General features: G+C 40.1%; 1 protein-coding gene across 6 annotated transcripts in view; it reads right to left on the bottom strand.

Moving 5' to 3' along the window:
• The window catches only part of LOC135214228 (fibrinogen-like protein 1), a 47,744-nt gene that overhangs the window by 13,255 nt on the left and 13,003 nt on the right, over positions 1-21,486 (bottom strand). For 3 of the 6 annotated variants that reach the window (XM_064248314.1, XM_064248324.1, XM_064248307.1), the window contains exon 1: positions 99-405. The exons of 1 other annotated variant lie outside the window; for it this stretch is intronic. In XM_064248314.1, coding sequence (XP_064104384.1) covers positions 99-336 — 238 coding nt within the window. In that variant the 5' untranslated portion in view covers positions 337-405. Of the gene's footprint in view, positions 1-98; positions 406-21,486 lie in introns of those variants that run through there. 2 more of the 6 variants (XM_064248293.1, XM_064248300.1) reach the window with 2 other exon arrangements.

Here is a 21,486-nt window from a genome sequence, read left to right as displayed (position 1 = left end):
CCCCCCCCCCCCCCCCCCCCCCCCCCCCCCCCCCCCCCCCCCCACTCCTTTATCCCGACTAAGTTGAAGGACTCCCACTTTCAGTTACAATTCCTTACCGTCTAGAGCAGCGTCGGATGATCCTGTCCCGGGCTGGGCCGCCGTTCCTGAGTCGGAGTTCTTCAGGATGACCTCAGCGCTGTTCATCAGCTGTTGCAGAACCTCGATCGGCAAAGTGTGCACAGCGCAGTCGTTTTCCGTCAGACGCGGCGCAGGGGTGGTGGCAGGTGTCGCTAGCGTCACCTTCGTCAGGAATAAAAAGATACTGACAGTCGCAGCTCTTGCACACGCGGCCATGTCTGCAGAGACACTGAATGCCTTGAGATGAGCTGTGCTGTTCTTCACAATCGACAACGCCCTTTCGTCTTTTGTCACGTGACCGAGAAAACAAACTACATTAAATTTTTAAGATTTAAAACATAATACATAGTCAAAGGATGTAGAGTAGATGGGTAAAGGTATAGTAATTTTTTATTTAAACTGGTGCTGCACGATCGAAAAAAAAATCATATTTAAATGAGTAACCGGCAGCTTTTTCATAGCTTAGGCTATAATGATGTTAATGAAATCATGTGATAACCCGACAAGTCTAGCGTCTAACAAGTCGTCTTAAATAAGACTTGATTGATACTGGCGGCCACGTGACTTGTGGATCTCTCTCTCTCTCTCTCTCTCTCTCTCTCTCTCTCTCTCTCTCTCTCTCTCTCTCTCTCTCTTAATATATATATGTATATATATGTGTGTGTGTACATGATACACACACACACACACACACACATAAATATATATATATATATATATATATATATATATATTCATGTATATATAATTAAGTAATAATATTTACGGTAGTTAATAATTATACGGTATATAGATTATATTATAGAATCTATATATATATCTCATATATATATGATATATAAATATATATAGAGAGAGAGAGAGAGAGAGAGAGAGAGAGAGAGAGAGAGAGAGAGAGAGAGAGCTTGAAAAAGGTCACTGTGAAATCTGGGGATTAATTCTCCAGAGATATTACTGGTTATGTGGGGCTGGCTGGTGTTGGAGACCTCTGAAGAGAAGTTCATCCATGGGAAAATGTAGATCTTATAATGTTATAAGACTTAAGTTGCCCTATATTTAAGTTAGAAATTTTTTTTGGTTTTGAATCAAAACCAAATTGCTTTTGTGGTCAAAACTAAAGTATTAGTTATGATTCAAATCCCGAATAGATGGGTTCCTTCCTCCCCCCGCCCCCTGCCCCCGCTTAATTGAATCTAGTACATTAAATATTCTGTGATCAAAACTGAAATTTTAGTTTTTATTAAACACCCTATTTGATACCCCCCCCCCCTCATTTCTAGATTGAATCAGCATTCTTTCATATCACTATTCTATGACTGACTTGGCCTCTTGTCTTGAAATGTAATTATGATCACTGAAATCGCGATTAATATCCATCCAGGGAGTAGTCATTTGCAAAGCAAGCTTACCAGAATTCGATCGTCCATATGGAAAATTAGACTAACAAATATGTAGTGACAAGGTAAATCTTTTCGTAACTGCATTTTAGATTCTTTTAACTTTTATGATTTTATCCAACAAAAAATGTTGTGGACAATTGGATGGAAACGTCAGAAAGCTTTACACATCCCAGGGTGGTTTTTTTAATTGGCCCAGTGAAATGAATGTTGGTTTTTATATGTAAATGCTCTAACTGGCCTTAGATTTACACGGCATTTGCACAGATTCGGCCTTTATTATGTCGTAAATGACACATGAATGATCAAAGAAATTCATTTAGAAGGTAGCGCCAACTTTTGAAGTTGATTTTGGTTTCTGCAGCACTTAAATATCTGAGATAGTACACGGGCAAAACTTCGAAATTTACGAAGATCTCTATTGAAATAATCTTAGCAAATTCAAAATAATATAAACAAGAAACACTGATCAGTTTAAAAATTGCTGTTTCCTTTTTCGGTTCATGAAATTATATGAAGACCGCCTGTAACACCAGAACATTCCTTACAAGAATACCAGTGAGGAGAGAGAGAGAGAGAGAGAGAGAGAGAGAGAGAGAGCCTTTTCTTTCAGATCCTTCTTTGCCGTCCTTGGGTTTCCCCAATCTGTATTGGCCTTGGTGCTATGCAAATGAATGTATATCATCCTCCTCTTCTTTCTCTCTCTCTCTCTCTCTCTGATGGAAAGTCTTCGAAATCAGTTCCCCCCTCTCCCTCCCTCCTCGTGTCTCACTCTCGCGTACATACACACGAACACACTTGTCAGTCATTCGTCATCCGTCATCCTAAGCATGAAACAGCTAACAAAAGTAAGAGATGGGAGTTTTTTCTTTTAGATATGATTTTCTCTCTCTCATTTACAATCGTCGTTAGGTCGCTTTTTTCCTATTTTCTTTTTGTCATTTACGTTTTCTTTGTAAGTTAAGCAAAATAAATAAATAAAAATAAAGCAGAACCTCCCTGGCTCATATTTTCATTTATAGTTTTTATTATTTTTTTATGAATTGTAAGTTTTTCATGTGAATAATAATATCATGCTTGTTGACTGTGCACACTTGTAGGCAAAAGTGTACAGTGAAAATATGATCGGAAAGTTATTCTGAGAAACACTTGCAACAATAAGCTATGTAGATAAATAAATAAATAAATAGAAAATAATAGATAAATAAATAAATGCATAAAATTCACAGCTTCGATTATGAAATCCAAACACTAAGAACACAAGGAGGCTTAAGTCATTGCTGTGTCCTTGGGTCATCCCAGAAGTTGGGATTAAATGTCATTCTTGGTACTTTTGGTATCACTGAGAAAAACGTCAAGTGCGCAGTGTGTATTATATAATTTAATTCTCTCTCTCTCTCTCCCGGTTAGGGGGAGGGGAGGGTGGGGACGGGTTGTGAGCTTAAGTGTCTTTTTTTCTCTCTCTCTTTTTCTTAGTCCTGGCTTTCCTCTTTGTTCCTCTTTGACATATTATTCAAACTTTTCTGTTACATTTTTTTCTTGATGGGTTTCTTTATCTATTTAGCTGAGACTACATTATATATATGTATATATACACACACACACACACACACATATATATATATATATATATATACACCTATATATGTATATAGATGGATATAAATGTATATATATATATATATATATATATATATATATATATATTATGTATATATATATATATATATATATATATATATATATATATATATATACTATATATATATATATATATATATATATATATATAAATATATATATTTATATATAAATAGTATGTATATATATATATATATATATATATATATATATATCTATTATAGAATCTACTGGTCACTTTTTACCAGACATGTATATTTTCAGTATATGTTTATATTAGCTATTATGTCAAGTGACTGACATATTAGTATCATTATTGTGTTATTAATTATTATGGAAAACAATTAAAAGTCACAGTGTGTTAAAAATATATTTTTGTACAAGGTTAGAAAAATAACTAGGAGGGACATATATATATATATATATATATATATATATATATATATATATATATATATATATATATATATATACATATATACACACACAGTGATACCTCTACATACGAAAGTCCCTATGTACGAAAAATCCAGGTTACAAAGGCAAAGACGAAGATTTTTTGCTTCTCTGTACAAAAATAATTCAGGTTGCGAAAGGGTGTATGTACGTAAACCGAGATTCGCGTGGGCCGCTGAGAACAATTTTAAAACTCACACGTCGCCAACTCAGTAGACTCTCCACCATCCTCCTGCTCTCCCATTGTTTCCTGGTGCTAGTCACCGCCGTAATATCCTGCTCTCCTGTTGGTCAGCATCTGTCCCATCATGCACCTACGTAAAGGCGTTCCTCTACCATTTGTCGCAGAAGCGTTATCGTACACACCTGGAATTCGTTCGTTGACATAGATTTCTTTTGTTAACGTAAATTCGTGTTAGTGATTGAGTTTTCTTTGTTTTATACTGTAAGTTACTTTATCGTGGTGTGTGTGAACTTAATATGTTTGGAACTGGTGTACATTCCAGAGACTACCTAAGTCTTTAACCAGCATTTGTATGAGAAATGAAAGGCATTGGCAGTTTTATGAAAAACACCTCAAGTAACCTCATCCATTTGCTTTTAGATTAAATTATATTGTCCGGGAATTAAATATTCCAAGGAACGAGATTTTACCACCAAAATATTCAGTTAGTCCACCCTGGAACTTTCCAGAGGTAAAATTCTGTAGATATTTTAATTTTACCAAGACAAAATTGTCCAGTGAGGCCATGCGGTCAATATTTTTAGAACACTCCTTGCAACATGATAACTCCACTGCAGTTTCCACGGTTGGCTCAAAGTCAGATGCTGGCGTCGGCTTTGGGGTAGCCTTCCCTGATTTAGAGAGAAGTGGCAGGTTATCATCTGTTGCATCGATTTTTTCAGCAGAATTATATGCAGTTTTAAAGGCTTTAAAGGAAGTTTTTATTCGGAACGAAAATAATTTTATTATATATTGCGACTCAAGAAGTGTTCTTTAGTCGCTGGAATCTTTTATCCTTTTAAACCCTCTGATTTTAGATATATTGGAATGGCTGCTTTTACTAAAAAGAAGAGGGAAAGAAATAAAGTTGTGTTGGGTGCCTTCCCATGTTGGGGTGGCTGGGAATGAGAAAGCTGACCAACTTGCATATTCGGCAGTCAGCTCCCCAGAACCCACAAGATGCCTACTACCATATCAGGATTTATATCCTCTAATAGGTCAGACAATTAAAAGATGTTGGCAGTCCCAGTGGAAGGATATTTTAACACTAAATTTTCAAAAAAAAAAAAAAAAATTGTTTGCCAGGTTAAAATTCACAAATTCTTCAGTGTCTCCTTGGTCATATCCGTATATGCCAAGGAGACAGGAAACGATGTTGTGCAGATTGAGGATTGGACATGCAAGACTCACTCAGGGGGAGTTTTGCTTGATTGTCCCGTGGAAAAAATCCTTCCGGTTTTTTGCGGAGGGGAAAAACAACTGTTACGTTTGCCCTTGACTGTGAAACATTTGCTGATTGAATGTCCCAGATTCGGGAATTTGAGACATAGGTTCCTGTCTTGAGGCCGTGACAGAGTAGGTAATTTTATTCTAGCTACAATTCTTGGAAAGGATTGTAATATAGAGCAGTTATATATCTTTATGGAGGGAGGTGGGCTTCCTCAACCAATACCAGTTCCAAAGAACTTATATGAAAAAAAATTTCATATACATGTTGCTACGTTTATTGATCTCCTCGTCTACCCAGCATTTAGTTAAATATTTTGATTTGTAAAAAGGCAGCCATATTCCTCCAAATATCAGCTGATTTAGGCGGGAAACCAAAGCTAGCCAGCCAGAGATAGGAATTTCCTGCCTAGAAGGGGGAAAATAGACTTGTCAGCTCTAGGGATGTATCCCAAAGGGAAGGATGTAGGCAGACTGGTACTTATTAGGCCTACGTCTTAAGCTCTTTTTCCTGTGAACCCTCTGCTGGCTGTATGTTCTGTTTCCAGGATTGCCCTGCTCTTGGGGGGTTAAGCTGACCCCCAACACCCAGGAAAGACACCTGCCCTTGCTCTCAGTCGGCTCCAGTCGTGACCTCGGACGGATGTTCCCGCAGCCAGCCTTCCACACTTAGGCCTAACGGCGTTACTGGCGCGCCCAGAGCCCCCAGACCTGAGACAAAGCCGACGCCACATTTTCCACAAAGGTCCACTGATCATGGCATCCAGGTACGTCTTGTGAAACAGCATATTGCCAGTCCCTTACCTCCTAGTTTTCAAAATTCAAACTTCTACTCAATTGAATATCCCTTTGTTTCTCACTGCCTCATGGCCGCATGCTTCCCTTGTGCAATCGTCCCAGACAAATGAAGTCATTGCATACCTCAGTTAAACACTAGAGTGCCTTTTCCCCAGTGTTAGAGAACTGAATAATCGTAACTTGTGCAAGAAGTCCTTTTTTTTTCTTGTCTAATCTGGGATCTTTTCCAGATTCCCTGAGTCACGTGTCCAAGTCTCCTCGCCCGCAAGTGTTGCATTACCGCAAGATTTCGAAACCAGCTTTTATGTGAATTTCATTTTGAGCCAACTATCATCCACTTGAGAGATATTATTAGTCCACGTGTGGACCAGTTGCATTTACCTTCCCAGGCTGTTAAGCAGCCTCTTGTAAATAAATTGATGTAAAGTAATTAGCTGAGTTTCTGGCGACCTTTTCCTCTAGAGTAAATTATCACTATAAATCCTTTCTACGGTAAGTTCAAGTAATGTATTCTGTTTTTCCCTCAACTATTTCTGTTTACGTATTCGAGCCCTTCAAGGCCAGGCTTCATACGTAACAATGGCGCACCTTGCCGATATTCGAACCTAGCTTGCTTAAAAAGCTTGTAAATCCCGTTATCCCTTGTAAAACGTAAAATGTAAATGATTTTACAAAGCGCAAATCAAAGCACACTTGCAGCGGAAGACACACACTGACTCACGGTTAGGTATACCATTCATATAATATGATTATTTTATAACAAATGTTAGCTTAAGGTACGTTTAAGTATTTTTATTAGAAGTGTTTAAAAGAGTGTTAGTTAGAAATATTATATTGTAACGGCCAGAGCGCAGAGTGAATTCTGTTATTTTGTAAATTGCATTGTTCTCGTCTGACGAGACACGAGCACGTGTTTAAGATAGATGCCAGAAGCACTAGTTCAAACTAGGAAGTGCTTTGCCAGGGTTTATTGCTGTGTTAGAAAGCCTAGCTAGTTAGGAGTGTTCTACTAATAGTTACGGCAAAAGAAGTGTACAATTCTTTTGTCTGTGATATGTTAGGGGAATTCATTTTAACTTAACTTTAAGTGTTGGTAACCGCTTAACCCTCAGCTTAAGCTGAGCGTATGCGCTCTCTCAGGCCAGCTCATAAGCTTCGTGCATGCGCTATCTCAGCCAACCTTTGGTTCACTCAAAGGGGCAGCCATGTTTTATCCCTTTAAGCATTATCTCAACGATTTAAGCTAAGTAACGTAAGTCTTGAAAGTTTAACGTAAATAATATTAATCTCGGTACTAGTATCTTATCATTCTGCCAGAGAAATTAACGTAATTCATCCTGAATAAGAAATTAGAATTTCGTGTTGTAAATCGCCTCTGCGTTTACAGAAAATCAGCTGATTCGCCATCGCTGATAGCACCCCACTCTGCTAGCCTCCCCACGAGTTTCACCTAGCATCGCTCACCCGCTCGCTGAGCGAAGGTTTAATTTCCTTTCGTACTTAACGTAACCTCATTTACAAATGTGTGCTAACATTTCATTTTAAAATCCTTACCGTCATTTCACTTGTCACAAGGACCTAGTATCCTTACGTAAAGTTAACGTAAATCTTCAAAGAGTAAATCACAAGAATTGTTAACGCAAAACGCGTCGTTGTAAATTTCATATGTAAACGCAAATCATTTCATAAGCCCAAGCCGCTACCAGTAACGTAAATATCGTTCATCGCTAGCGCGGTATCGTTTTCATAAACCTTATCCAAAGCAATTCTTTCATTACACGTTAACGTAAGTAAATCATTTAACGCAAGTTGCGTCGTATTAAAACTAAAAGTATTAGTTCAATTAAATACAAGGGAGTTTGTCATATATCATTTTTCACCCTCTCAGAGAGAGAGAGAGAGAGAGAGAGAGAGAGAGAGAGAGAGAGAACCAGAACCTATTATTCACGAAGCGAAGAGTACTACGTCCATTACTTATATGCATGCAGAATTAACATTATTTTAGTCTCTTGTGTCTTTTATTTACACAGCGTGATACATATGCGCCTGTGTCCATTGCAGTTTTGCAAGCATTTATTTCATTTATCGAGTACTTCAGCAAAGGACTGAGCATTTTCAAATTACCATTACCTGTCGTTGCCCGAGTGGTCTTTTCCATTTTTATCACAAAAGACTTGCGTATACCTCAAGCACAACCCGCACAGTGTGCCACGCAAATTCATTACTTCCAGACAAGGAAGCCTACCAGTCTAGGACTGGCCACCACCAGTGCACGTCAGGTCTTACCATTTTACAGTGCCACTAATTCGTGACACTGTCCATCGATTGGCTGCTGAAGTACTCCCACCTTTTACTTTCTCTCCTCCACTATTACACTGCCACGAACAGAGTGCCATTTCTCTTCAGTATATTTGAGTATACTGCATTTAGTGTCGTCCGACGGGACACACCAGCATGCTACCAGTGCTCCCAAAAGGAACGCCTCCTGAAGTGCCGCTATTCCAGCACTACTAGTGCTGTCCAAGGAACGCCTCCATAAGTGCCATTGCACCTGTACAGCCGTACAGGTAGCCATTCTACCTGCGTGTCCGTCCTTACGGAACGCCCAATTCCGTAGTGTGTCCATGTACAAGGGTCAGTGATCCTTTGGAACACTCCCCAAGGGAACGCTTCCCAAAGTGTCGCCATACCAGCCCTAAGTGCTGTCCAAAAGGAACGCCTCCTGAAGTGCCGTGCACCTGTACAGACGTACAGGTAGCCCTATACCTGCGTGTCCGTCCTACGGAACGCCCATTCCATTAGTGTATCCGCTATCCCGGATCACCCAATCAAGGAACGCCTCCACAAGTGCCGTGCACCTGTATTGAACCTACAGGTCGCCCATTCTAGCGTCTCCCAACTTAGGAACGCCCTTAAGTGTGACGTACGCCGCACACTCCATTTGATTTTCCGCCTCATCAGAAGGTGCCAATTCCAAAGTGCCACAGAGCACCCAGTCTTTTAAGACTTTTTCATCCGAGCTTCCACTGCAGCCTAGAGAAATGTCTTCTGCTGCCCAACCACATATACCCATGGAGCTGGAGAGGCTCCGAATCCTCATAACTCTGGGCAAGGAGGCCGGTTACACTAGAGCAGCACTGGACCAGTGGATGAAGGCGCAGCAGGATGCCGCGCGCCTGCAAGAAAAGGAAGAAAGAGAAAACCAGAGAAAAGCCAGAGAAGAAGAGAGGAAGGAAAAAGAAGCAGAGAGGAAGGAAAAAGAAGCAGAGAGGAAGGAAAAGGAAGCAGAGAGGAAGGCAAGGGAAGAAGAGAGAGAGCATGAGCTAGCCCTCAAGGAGAAGGATCTCGAGATGGAGAAGGCACGACAGGTGAACGCCGAAGCCCTAGCCATGCAGCCAGCTCCCAGCCCCACTCCTACGGTGTTGCACAGTCCTATTGCAATCATTAACGCTCTTATCCCGAAGTGGACTGAGGATGAGCCCAAGGCATGGCTGGAAGAAGTGGAAGCCCTATTCGAAAACTACACTACCACTGAGATAGAGAGGGCCGCCCTGCTTGCCAAGCACCTGGATGGCAAGGCTAAGACTGCCCTCCGCTCACTGGATCAGAGTCAGCGAGGGGACCTGGTGGAAGTTCGCCGGGTCATTACGAAGGCCTATGAGATCACCCCTTACCTTACCTTACAGACCTTACAGTTTCGTTCGGGTTGCCCCAGGTCCCTCAGTGTGAGGCGCCTCTAATGTCTACCAGAGATGCTAGTACATCTTCCGGTATATTTTGCATCTTCCAATCTTGGATGGTCTGGGATGCAGTTTAGATATTTGTCGAGCTTATTCTTAAACACATCTACGCTCACTCCTGATATATTCCTCAGATGAGCTGGCAACGCATTGAATAGATGCTGCCATTGATCGATGCTGGTGCGTAGTGGTTAATGTCCTGTGTTGCTTTCCTTATTTTTCCTGGTATAGTTTTGGGCACTATTAATCTACCTCTGCTTGCTCTTTCTGATATTTTTAGTTCCATGATTTTTATTTTCTGTTATTCCTTCTTATCTGTTTCCATGCCTGAATTATCATGTAGCGTTCTCTTCTCCTTTCTAGACTATATAATTTTAAGGATTGTAGTCTTTCCCAGTAGTCTAGGTCCTTAACTTCTTCTATCTAGCTGTAAAGGACCTTTGTACTCCTCTATTTGTGCAATATCCTTTTGATAGTGTGCGTACCATATCATATTGCAATATTCAAGTGGACTACGACCATATGTTTTATAAAGCATAATCATGTGTTCAGCTTTTCTTGTTTTGTAGTGCCGTAACAACATTCCCATTTTGCTTTACATTTTGCCAACAGAATTGCTATTTGATCATTGCATAAACATGTTCCTATTCATCATCACACCAAGGTCTTTAACTGCTTCCTTATTTGTGATTGTCTCATTATTAGGTCCCCTATATGCATATAGCTTTCCTTCTCTGTCTCCATAATTTATTGATTCAAATTTATCAGAGTTAAATACCATCCTATTTACCTCTGCCCAATCATATACTTTGTTAAGGTCTCTTTGTAGAGCGTTCCTATCTTCATCACAAGTAATTTCTCTACTTATTCTTGTGTCATCAGCGAAACTACTCACTACCGAATCCTTAACATTACTGTCTATGTCTTCAATCATAATAACAAACAATATTGCAGCTAGCACCGTACCTTGTGGCACACGGATATTACCTTGGTTTCATCCGATTTCTCATCGTTTGCAATAACCATCTGTTTTCTGTTGTGTAAAAATTCTTTTAACCATCTTCCTACTTTATCTACGATATTGTGTTTTCTAATTTCTTTTGCTAATATATTAGGTCTCTTTGTCAAAGCTTTTGCAAAGTCTAGATAAACCACATCTGTTTCATTTCCGGCTTTTTGTTCATATTTTTGAATATGTTCTCACGGTGGACTAACAGTTGGGTTTGTGTACTTTTTCCGGGTACGAAACCGTGTTGTCCTATATTAAACAGAACATACAGCCAGCAGAGGGTTCACAGGAAAAAGAGCTTAAGACGTAAGCCTAATAAGTACCAGTCTGCCTACATCCTTTCCTTTGGGATACGTCCCTTCTAGGCAGGAAATTCCTATCTCTGGCTGGCTAGCTTTGGTTTCCCTCCTAAATCAGCTGATATTTGGAGGAATATGACTGCCTTTTTACAAATCAAAATATTTAACTAAATGCTGGGTAGATGAGGAGATCAATAAACGTAGCAGCTCCCCCTGTTAAGAAGGCATTCACTCCCTTTCGGGCGTGAAGGCCTTGGCTTAAATAAGTTGATCGTCTCGACTACCCAGTTCTCCTACTCTAACCGAAGTTTTTAGAGCAGCGATACAGCTAACTACAGTGGCCTACCTAACTTATAGGTGGAGATGCTAAGTGTACTAACTTATTGGAGTAATGTAGTCTAGCCTAAGTGATAACTACGGGTTGTCTGTGACGACAGTCTACTCTACCCCTATGTAAGGTTACTTGAAAATTCTTTTTGCTACTACCCTAATGCCCTGGTACTAAATCATTAGCCTAACCTACTCAATACAGTTAATTTGCGACGCAATCATTCCAGAGTGTGGTACGCGCAGCAGCGGTTCGTCAACTGAATTGTTAAAATACATTAGATGAGGTGATGATGCGTGAGGATGATGAGTGGTTAGTAGAGGACCAGGATGGAAATGCAATGAGGTAATTATATTTAAGTGAGGGTTAGTATTACAATTTCTAGGGGTTAGAGGGTTAGCTTTACTGGCAGAGATCAGGCTGGCTACCTTCTCTGGGTAGGTGCCAGGATCACTCTGCAAATGAATGTGACACTCTACCTCAGCACAGGTGTCAAGGAGAGCATGTGGCTCTTTGGTTAGTTTGTTAATGACATCCCTTCTTCTTCTTCTTATTCCTCCAGGACCTGGCTATACTAGTCCTAGGAGTAGACGGAGGCACCGACTCTGGGGTAAGGCCAGAAATGCCGTCAGGAGCAGAGGCAGTGGTAGCCTGAGGGATTGCAGGAGAACACCCTACTTCGGTATCTGCAGCAACCGTCGTAGAGGTGGAACCTACTGCAGGGGAGGCCCTAACTTCGGCTGCTGCGACAACCGTCTTAAGGGGAAAACTCCAGGTCGGGCAGTACCCTGTGTGCAATGCCGGCCATGGGAGAAAATATGCCTCCACCTCTTCTATGACTTGGATAGAAAACCAAAATGTCTTCCAGACCAGCTCTCTCCTTTAAGGGTTCAGACAAGAACAACGTTTTAAATTCGACCTCCGAGGGTGGGGTGAAGATGACCCTCATACCTGTTAAAAAAAACATTTAATCCTTCCTTGAATATTATGCAGAGCGCTCGTTTGAGCATTCTTAATTACACGAGCTCGCGAAAGTAAATAACGTAAGGGTGGAAAAAAAATGCAGGTTTTATACATACCTCCCTACCTGGGCTTTATATGAAGCACACAGGTGACGCTCGAGTCATTATTGAAATGAATGCGCCTTCCATTCTGGTTGGTGACGATGATTGAAATCTGTTCTAGAATGTTCGTGTTCAGCGCTTTGTATGTCGTATTGTGTATCCCCTTCCCTTTGCCGCTCTCTAATGTAAAACAATTCAATATATTTAGTAGTTTCCCTCCAAAAACAGCCGTTTGAACAATATCGGTGTACACATACATATAATCTACACGGCAATTATCGGGCAAGGAATCAACCGAGAGATGTACATTCACTGCATCAAGGCCGTAAACTTCGTACGCGGTATTATTTTTAAAACCCAGCAATCTGGCCGCTTTATTACTGAATTTGACGGACACACTTATAATGTCCCCCACCCCAATCTTCCCCCTCTTAACGTGAGGGATAATAATTCTCCTGCTGATTCATTGTCAAAATATACTTTTAAATGTTAAAAAATATCCTTGTTAAGCGCCCTCACCAGTCTTCATGTCCCCTACTAACACAGCCGTCGTCGGTCTATAAATATAGGTGTGCTTATTATTTTTACCGCGTTTAGTAACAAACTGGAGGGAGAATTCTTCATCTCTTGATAATACAGCATAATAAACTCCCAGAAACATAATCGAAGCTAGACCCACTTCATATTCGTTCCCATTCGGTAGGAATATAGGAGCACGTAACCTATTCACAAACCTGGACGCCGAGTTATTCACGTACTTGTCCAAGCAGCCTAGACTGCTCACATATATAATGTGTTCACCCATCATACTGGTGAAGTACTGCACATAATTTCGCTCATCTAGGTCTTATATGGAGGGTGCATGACACGCTTTTACCTTCAATAAACTTAATATCCCCCTTCTGATTCGTCACACCAATGAAAATGTAATCTACCACATTTTTATTTAAAGGTTTATAAACTGCGTTATGCGAACCTCTACCCTGTCCACATTCCAAGGTGAAACAGTCCAGGTTATTACCGTTTTTATCACCCAGCGATGAGGGTTGAATAATGTTGGAATATAAGTAAACGTAATCGATACTGTGATCATCGAGATAGGGAGTTTTGGAGTGATGATTTCCCAACACCCCCACACCATAAATCATGTATTGCACTCCTGTGTTAAACCCCAATAAACGTGCAGCCCTAACACTAAACTTTACAACAACTGAAACAACTCCTGCTTTCGCAACCTCAGCATTCATGTAAGTGAGGTTCATCCTCTTCAAATCTTCATTCCATGAAAATAATCCTTCCCTACGCATAACACCCCGAATGTATGCACCGTAAACCGTTTCCAGTTGTTCTGTAATGTCTGTATTGAGTGCTCTAGTCAATCTATTCATATCCCCCACTAATGAGCCAATAGCGGGAACATACGTGAAAGTGTATGAGCGAGTTGTCAAACTCTGATGAAAGGTGACTTTAAACTGGAGTGTGAAATCTTCATCTTCTAGTGTGACAGCGTAGGATTTGTTTTGTAGTGTAACCCCTATGACACCTAATTCATGTTCTACCTCTTTTGATAGAGTTATGGGAGTGGCCAACCTGTTTGTAAATTTACACGGTCGGTTTTCGGGAAATAAATCTAGGTACACCCCGCTATTCACGTATACAATGCGATCACTACACATGCTGAACACACAATACTGACAGTACATGTTATTGAGGTCATATATACCACACAGCTTAGAAGGAATGAATAAAAAGTATAAAAAAATAATTATTTATTATACAAAATAATGGAACATACATACATACACATGTACGTATACAGATTGGCACATTTTTTTTTCCATAAGAGGGTCACACAGCTACGCCTAGTTCAACCCCGAGGCTTGATTTCTTTGTGTCCATCACTTCCAAACGTCTCAATTTGGAAAATAAATCCTTCAACCACACGTCTCCCTCACACTGCTCTTCCATGAAGGATGCAACTGACTCCTTGACAACTATACATGTGACCTTTCTGTGGCGTTTCATCTCCTCGCCAAAGGAGATAATCACAGGTAAGTATTGGTTTAACCAAACACAGTTCACATGACTGCTTTGTCCTATCCCTGCAGGGAATAGGACATATTTCACATCTTCTCACAATACTTTTTTTAATTGAAATTTTAAACTCTTCAACGCTGAATAGAAGTGATTGTATCTCATTTCTCTCGCATCGTTCCGCAACCTTTCCACATGGTCTTCATTCTTAGAATACATTATACTCAATTTGGCGAATTCATTGTCTTCCACGGGTGCACCAATTCCTTATTGTGTTAACAACGTGAAGATGATGGGAAGGTCAAGTTCTTCAGCGTCGAACGTATTCTCCACCTCGGGTGCTGTCAGAATGGCGATACCTTCTCTCCCACGGTGATGGAGTGATGCGTATCTAGTCCCAGTTCTGTTGTAACGGCGACCTGCGATGTCAGCGTAGGGGTAAACCCTCACGATGTCTTCAACTTATCCATAATTTCGATATGTTACACAGTTAGTGGCTATAACCAGGCAACACTCCTTTTTGAACTTGGTCTCGGATAAACTCCCCAAAACCAGCTTGCAGGGTGAAAAAGCCATCTGGAACAGTGAATGGAAGTGTGCACATCAACGCTCGGTGAGCCCAAAAACGCTAATGCACTCTTAAACTTGCCGCGGTTTCCACCTCCTCTCCTCCCCATCGCCGTGATTCATGGTAAGCTCCGCACCCCCTCGAAACTTTATCGTGCCTGCACGATTGGACAGGCTCATCTCTGATAATTTTGTGATACACCGATACAACTGTTCCCTTCGAAAGTTTATTACACCTGCAGGAATGAACGGGTCCACCTCTGATAATTTCGTGATTCATCAATACGGCAGCCAAACATCCCCCTTTTTCTTTGCTACCCTGTTCTTCATTCTTCTGCTACCTCCTTTCTTAACCGAACTGTGCCATTCTTCTATCTGTCTTTTTATAGCGATATTTCTCACCATCCGTTCACTAATACCGCCATGTTCGATTAAATAATTATAACTGGGTATGTTGCTATCATCCATCCTCTTATTCGCTTGAAATTCACTAGCCACATCTAAAATGTTATATCCATTAAGCGGGTGGGACAAGTCTCCTTCTTCATTCCATTCAATCGCGCCTGAATTTTGCAGATGATTAACTAAGGCTGTTACATACGGTATCTGATGATCTTTGAACAATATAGGAATAACACTAGTCAGGTCGGGATTTACTCTTTTGCCGGTAACTTCGCAGTTGAACACATTCAAAATTAGCGGCACTCCCTTCTTTTTCTTCGCACGGTCATCCCTACTTTCCCCACTGCTGTCTTCACTGCCTGCATTGATGTTGTTAACATTATTATTATTACTATTATTATTGTAGTTGCTATTGACGCTATGGTTATTAATGTTGTTGTTGTTGTTATTGCCGACCCTGTTACCACAAGTTTCCCGACTTTTTGTTAACCTATCATACATGATGGCCGGTAAAACGTAAAACTCCTTCATTTTTTAATTTTCCTATATAAAAAGACTTCCTATCAAACTGGCTGCTAAAGGAAGTAATACGGACAGAATAGCACCCCCTTTGCGACTCTTCTATATGTTTTTCTTCTCCGCTAACATTGTCGTTTTCAAAGATACTTGGTAGATTTCCCTCTTACACCTTCTGAGCTTTTTAATGAGGATTGTTTCTCTAGTCAGATTACCATGAAGAAAATTTCTAAATAATTCGGATATGGTAGCTAATAAACGTTCTGCTTAATGTGGGAATTACTCTACTCCTTTCGGAGGAGGACAAACGGGAGATGAATAAAAGAAAATCTTTGTTTTTACGTATTAAAGCTTCCTTTTTACAACTCATGTCCGCACAATTTGGGATTCGTTGACCCACGAAATAAATTGAGCAGGATAACCCCTCCAATTAACATAGTATTGCGTTCTGTTGCCTCTCCTCCTACTCCCTAAGGTGGCAATGTCGTAGGTTTCAGGCAATTCGGTAGGCATTAATTCTTCTCTGTAGAATGTACCTTTTATTTCTTCTCCCGCTAAATCTTCCAAAATGTAAACTGTAGGATTTTGCAGAGTGACGAGCTTCTTGATTTTAAAAATTTCTAGTGTGTTTTGAACTGTATCCTCCCCTGAAAGCAGTTCCTCGCTGGACGAGTGGTTTTCGCGCTTGGCTGCCAATCCGGTGGTCTGAGGTTCGATTCCCGGCTCGGCCAACACGGAATCAGAGGAATTTGTTTCTGGTGATAGAAATTATTTCTCGATATAGTGTGGTTCGGATCCCACAATAAACTGTAAGTCCCGTTGCTGGGTGACTAATTGGTCCCTAGCCACGTAAAAATATCTAATCCTTCGGGCCAGCCCTAGGAGAGCTGTTAATCAGCTCAGAGGTCTGGTAAAACTAAGATATCCTTTTTTCTCCTGAAAGCAGCATTCCGGTTTTCGTCAGCTATGCGTACGGTGTTTCCAACGTTCAAGGTTGAACTGATGCGGCCCGTTGTTGGAAAGGTGTTTTTTACATTCTCGAGAACTGACTTTTAACGTCCGCTTTAGTCTTCATCGCATGCACCTCCTTAGGCGTCTGCCCATGCCCTAAACTCTTGTGCGGTGAGTTGTTATAGCTTTCGACTATGTCCTGCAGAACGTCTATATATTTCAAAGTGTTCTAGTGTGTAAGGTATCTGTATATTCGGTTTTTAATGGTTCTTATCACCCTTTCAGCTATAGAAGCTTTAATTTCTCGCGAGTAGACGCTATATAACAACACATTCCTACTTTTTAGATATTTCCTCACGTTTGTTATAATATTCCCTACCTTCGTCGATGTTCAGACGGGACAGTCCTGAAAAATCGCTAGATTCTAAAAGCACTTTCAGAGCATCGTGCACTGACACTTTTTTTCTCTCTCTCTCTCCAGAGGGAGGATGCGTAAATACCTCGAAAATTGGTCGATGAAGAATAGCAGATATTTATAACCTTCATTGTGTTGAGCGAGTTTTGACAGGTCGGCCAGATCTGTGCTGGCCACAGTTCGAGGTTAGGAAGATATGATTTTCCTCCTAAGGAAACGCTTGCATATTGTGTTTTCATGTAGGTGTATGATGACTGGGCCCGTAAAAAACCTATGACGTCCACTTTAGTTATGTTTCTGTCCTCATTTTTGATGCTTTGAGTAGCGCATTCACACTGAAACCTATGACGTCCACTTTAGTTATGTTTCTGTCCTCATTTTTTGATGCTTTGAGTAGCGCATTCACACTGCTAGAACTGCTAGGTCGCGTTTCATTCTCATATAAATTCCTGAACAGTTGGAACGGTTCTTCAGTCATATTTGTACGCGATTTGGTATTCGGTCTCTCCAAGGATATTTGTTTTGAGCTGTAAAGGGTTTCACACGGTCAAACATGTTCATGAACACGTTTGACAACGTGATGTTTGAGAGTATGTTTGAACGTGTGAAAGGGGTAAACATGTTGGACCAACGTGTTTGAATGAGTTGGAAGGATGTCTAATCTGGTCTGACTTTGGTGGGCAGAGCTTGCTGGTTCGTGTTTAAAGTCTGAACGTCTGAATAAGAATCAGTCTCCAAGCGTCATACTTATTCAATTCTCGAGGTGGTAACATCTTTAAGCAGCTCCTTCCTTCACTGACAAAGAGACTTTGCTATTTCCACGTAAAATTACAACATGAGTGATGTGTGCGCCGTTAAAGACAAAGAGATATTATGGTTGATTTCATAGAAATATATAGGAAACACCAGGCACCGTGGAAGGTAAAATTTGATACCATGAAGGAGAGCTGGCTCAACAACTTGACTTTCAGAGACTCTAACCAGTCTTTTTATTTCTCTCAGGTATACTAATGTGTTCTATTCCTCTTCGTCCATTTTCACGTTCGTAGCTCCATCTTCAAGGTGTCCTTTTACCTTCACCTCGTTTTTCCTCCCAACTTTCTTTTTGGCCGAGCATTTTCCAAGTGGTCCCCTAGTTTTTACCGATCTTCTTCAGTGTCCCCAAAATAAATTAAAAAATGCACACACACGCACGAGCGCACGCACGCTTATATATATAATATTCTTATATATATATATATATATATATATATATATATATATATATATATATATATAGTATGTGCTATGTATATATATATATATATATAGATATAGATATAGATATATCATTCGAGCTACAAATGTCCTTTAATATCTAATTCGCTCTACCTCGGAATTAATATATTTTCATATATGTACCGAAGGGGAATTTTTAGTTGATAATAATTTCGTCCCCCCATGGGATCCAACCACCGTCCAGTGGACGGGAAACGAAATCAGAAGCGGACAGTGACATTATAGAGTTGGCCAACAGAGAGGCTATAAGTTTATATCGATTCTGACCATTACAAATCACCGTCGATCTCGTTGTTTTCGTAATTAGAATCGATATGAAACCCCCTCAACCATGTTAGCTGATTCGAACGTTTGACCAACGTAGCTTTGTTATGAATACTTATCACATCGCTGTGATTCATATAAATCATTCTAGCTTCAAATGTCCTTTAATATCTAATTCGCTGTACCTCGGAATTGATATATTTTCATATATGTACCGAAGGGGAATTTTTAGTTGATAATAATTTCGTCCCAGCATGGGATCGAACCACCGTCCAGTGGATGGGAAACGAAATCAGAAACGGACAGTGACATTATCGAGTCGGCCAGCAGAGAGGCTATAAGTTTATATCGATTCTGACCATTACAAATCGACGTCGATCTCGGTTGAGGGGGTTTCATATCGATTCTAATTACGAAAACACTGAGATCGATGGTGATTTGTAATTGTCAGACTCGATATAAACTTATAGCCTCTCTGTTGGCCGACTCGATAACGTCACTGTCCATTTCTGATTTCGTTTCCCATCCACTGGACGGTGGTTCGATCCCATGGGGGGACGAAATTATTATCAACTAAATATTCCCCTTCGGTCCATATATGAAAATATATCAATTCCGAGGTATAGCGAATTAGATAATAAAGGACATTTGTAGCTCGAATGATTTATATGAATCACGGTGATGTGCTAAGTATTCATAATAAGGCTACGTTGGTCAAACGTTCAAATCGGCTAACATGGTTGAGGGGGTTTCATATCGATTCTAATTACAAAAACACCGAGATCGACTGTGATTTGTAATGGTCAGAATCGATATAAACTTATAGCCTCTCTGTTGGCCGACTCGATAACGTCACTGTCCGTTTCTGATTTCGTTTCCCATCCACTGGATGGTGGTTCGATCCCATGGGGGGACGAAATTATTAACTAAAAATTCCCCTTCAGTACATATATGAAAATATATCAATTCCGAGGTAGAGCAAATTAGATATTAAAGGACATTTGTAGCTCGAATGATTTATATGAATCACGGTGATATGATAAGTATTCATAACAAGGCTACGTTGGTCAAATGTTCGAATCGGCTAACATGGTTGAGGGGGTTTCATAACGATTCTAATTACGAAAATACCGAGATCGACAGTGATTTGTAATGGTCAGAATCGATATAAGCTTATAGCCTCTCTGTTGGCCGACTCGATAACGTCACTGTCCGTTTCTGATTTTGTTTCCCGTCCACTGGACGGGGGTTCGATCCCATTGGGGGACGAAATTATTATCAACTAAAAATTCCCCTTCGGTTCATATATGAAAATATATCAATTCCGAGGTAGACCGAATTAGATATTAAAGGACATTTGTACCTGGAATGACTTATATGAATCACGGTGATGTGATAAATAATCACAACAAGGCTTCGTTGGTCAAATGTTCGAATCGGCTAACATGATTGAGGGGGTTTCATATGATTCTAATTACGAAAACACCGAGATCGACAGTGATTTGTAATTGTCAGAATCGATATAAACTTATAGCCTCTCTGTTGGCTGACTCGATAACGTCACTGTCCGTTTCTGATTTTGTTTCCCATCCGCTGGACGGTGGTTCGATCCCATGTGGGGACAAAATTATTATCAACTAAAAATTCACCTTCGGTATATATATGAAAATATATCAATTCCGAGGTAGAGCGAATGAGATATTAAAGGACATTTGTAGCTCGAATGATTTATATGAATCACGGTGATGTGATAAGTATTCATTTTTTTCCTTCGTGGCAAAAAAAACCTTTATTTATATATATATATATATATATATATATATATATATATATATATATAATATATATATATATATATATATGTATGTATATGAACATACTCTGCATACTTTTGCGCATGAATATTAACCTTTTTTTTTTTCTTTACGCAAAATCCAAAGGCAATTGCAGTGAAAAGACGCGACCCACTTTCTCCATTTATTTTGCCTTGCATTTTTACATTTGGAAAGTAAGAGAGATGTACGAGATACCTCACGAAGTAAGATTCGCTCTCCATTCCCCCACTCTCAGATCTGGAGAGAGAGAGAGAGAGAGAGAGAGAGAGAGAGAGAGAGAGAGAGAGAGAGAGAGAGAGAGAGAGTCCATTCCCCACTCTCAGATCTTGAGCGAAATGCTCTTTGAATTTTTAGAGGCTTTCTGGAATGGGAATGCAGATAAAGATTGCGAGATTAATCATGGAATTATTCACCCCTCTCCCACCTCTTTTATTTTCATCTTCTTCGGTGTTCATCCCCTCCCTCCCCCTTTTTTTTATTTTGAACTTTCTTCATCGTTCGTTTATTTAGTGCCGCTGCCATTTTCAGATGTAAACTTTCTGGTGCTTTCTTGTCTCCCCTCTCTCCTCTTCATTATCCCGTCTTGCATCTCCTGCTTTCGTATTTCTTGTGTTATCTGATTTTTCTATCTGTTTCTTCATTGAATACCGCTGGTCTTTTCATATTTGAGTTTTTTTCTGATGTTTGAAATTATTCTCGCATTTCTCCAAGTCTCTTTATATTGGAATTGATGTCCAGGTCTTGTTTGTATCTCGTACTGCTCCTGTGTGGATTGAAAATACCTTTTTAGTTTTCTGTAAAAGAAAACTATTCATTTGACTATTTGTCGGTCCGTCCGCACTTTTTCTGTCCGCCCTCAGATCTTAAAAGCTACTGAGGCTAGAAAGCTACAAATTGGTATATATTGTTCATCCACCCTCCA

The sequence above is a fragment of the Macrobrachium nipponense genome, chromosome 19 (assembly GCF_015104395.2).
Source record: "Macrobrachium nipponense isolate FS-2020 chromosome 19, ASM1510439v2, whole genome shotgun sequence".
Taxonomy (NCBI): Eukaryota; Metazoa; Arthropoda; class Malacostraca; order Decapoda; family Palaemonidae; genus Macrobrachium; species Macrobrachium nipponense.
The sequence above is the reverse complement of the archived record's forward strand: the minus strand, read 5'-3'. Positions and strand labels throughout refer to the sequence as shown.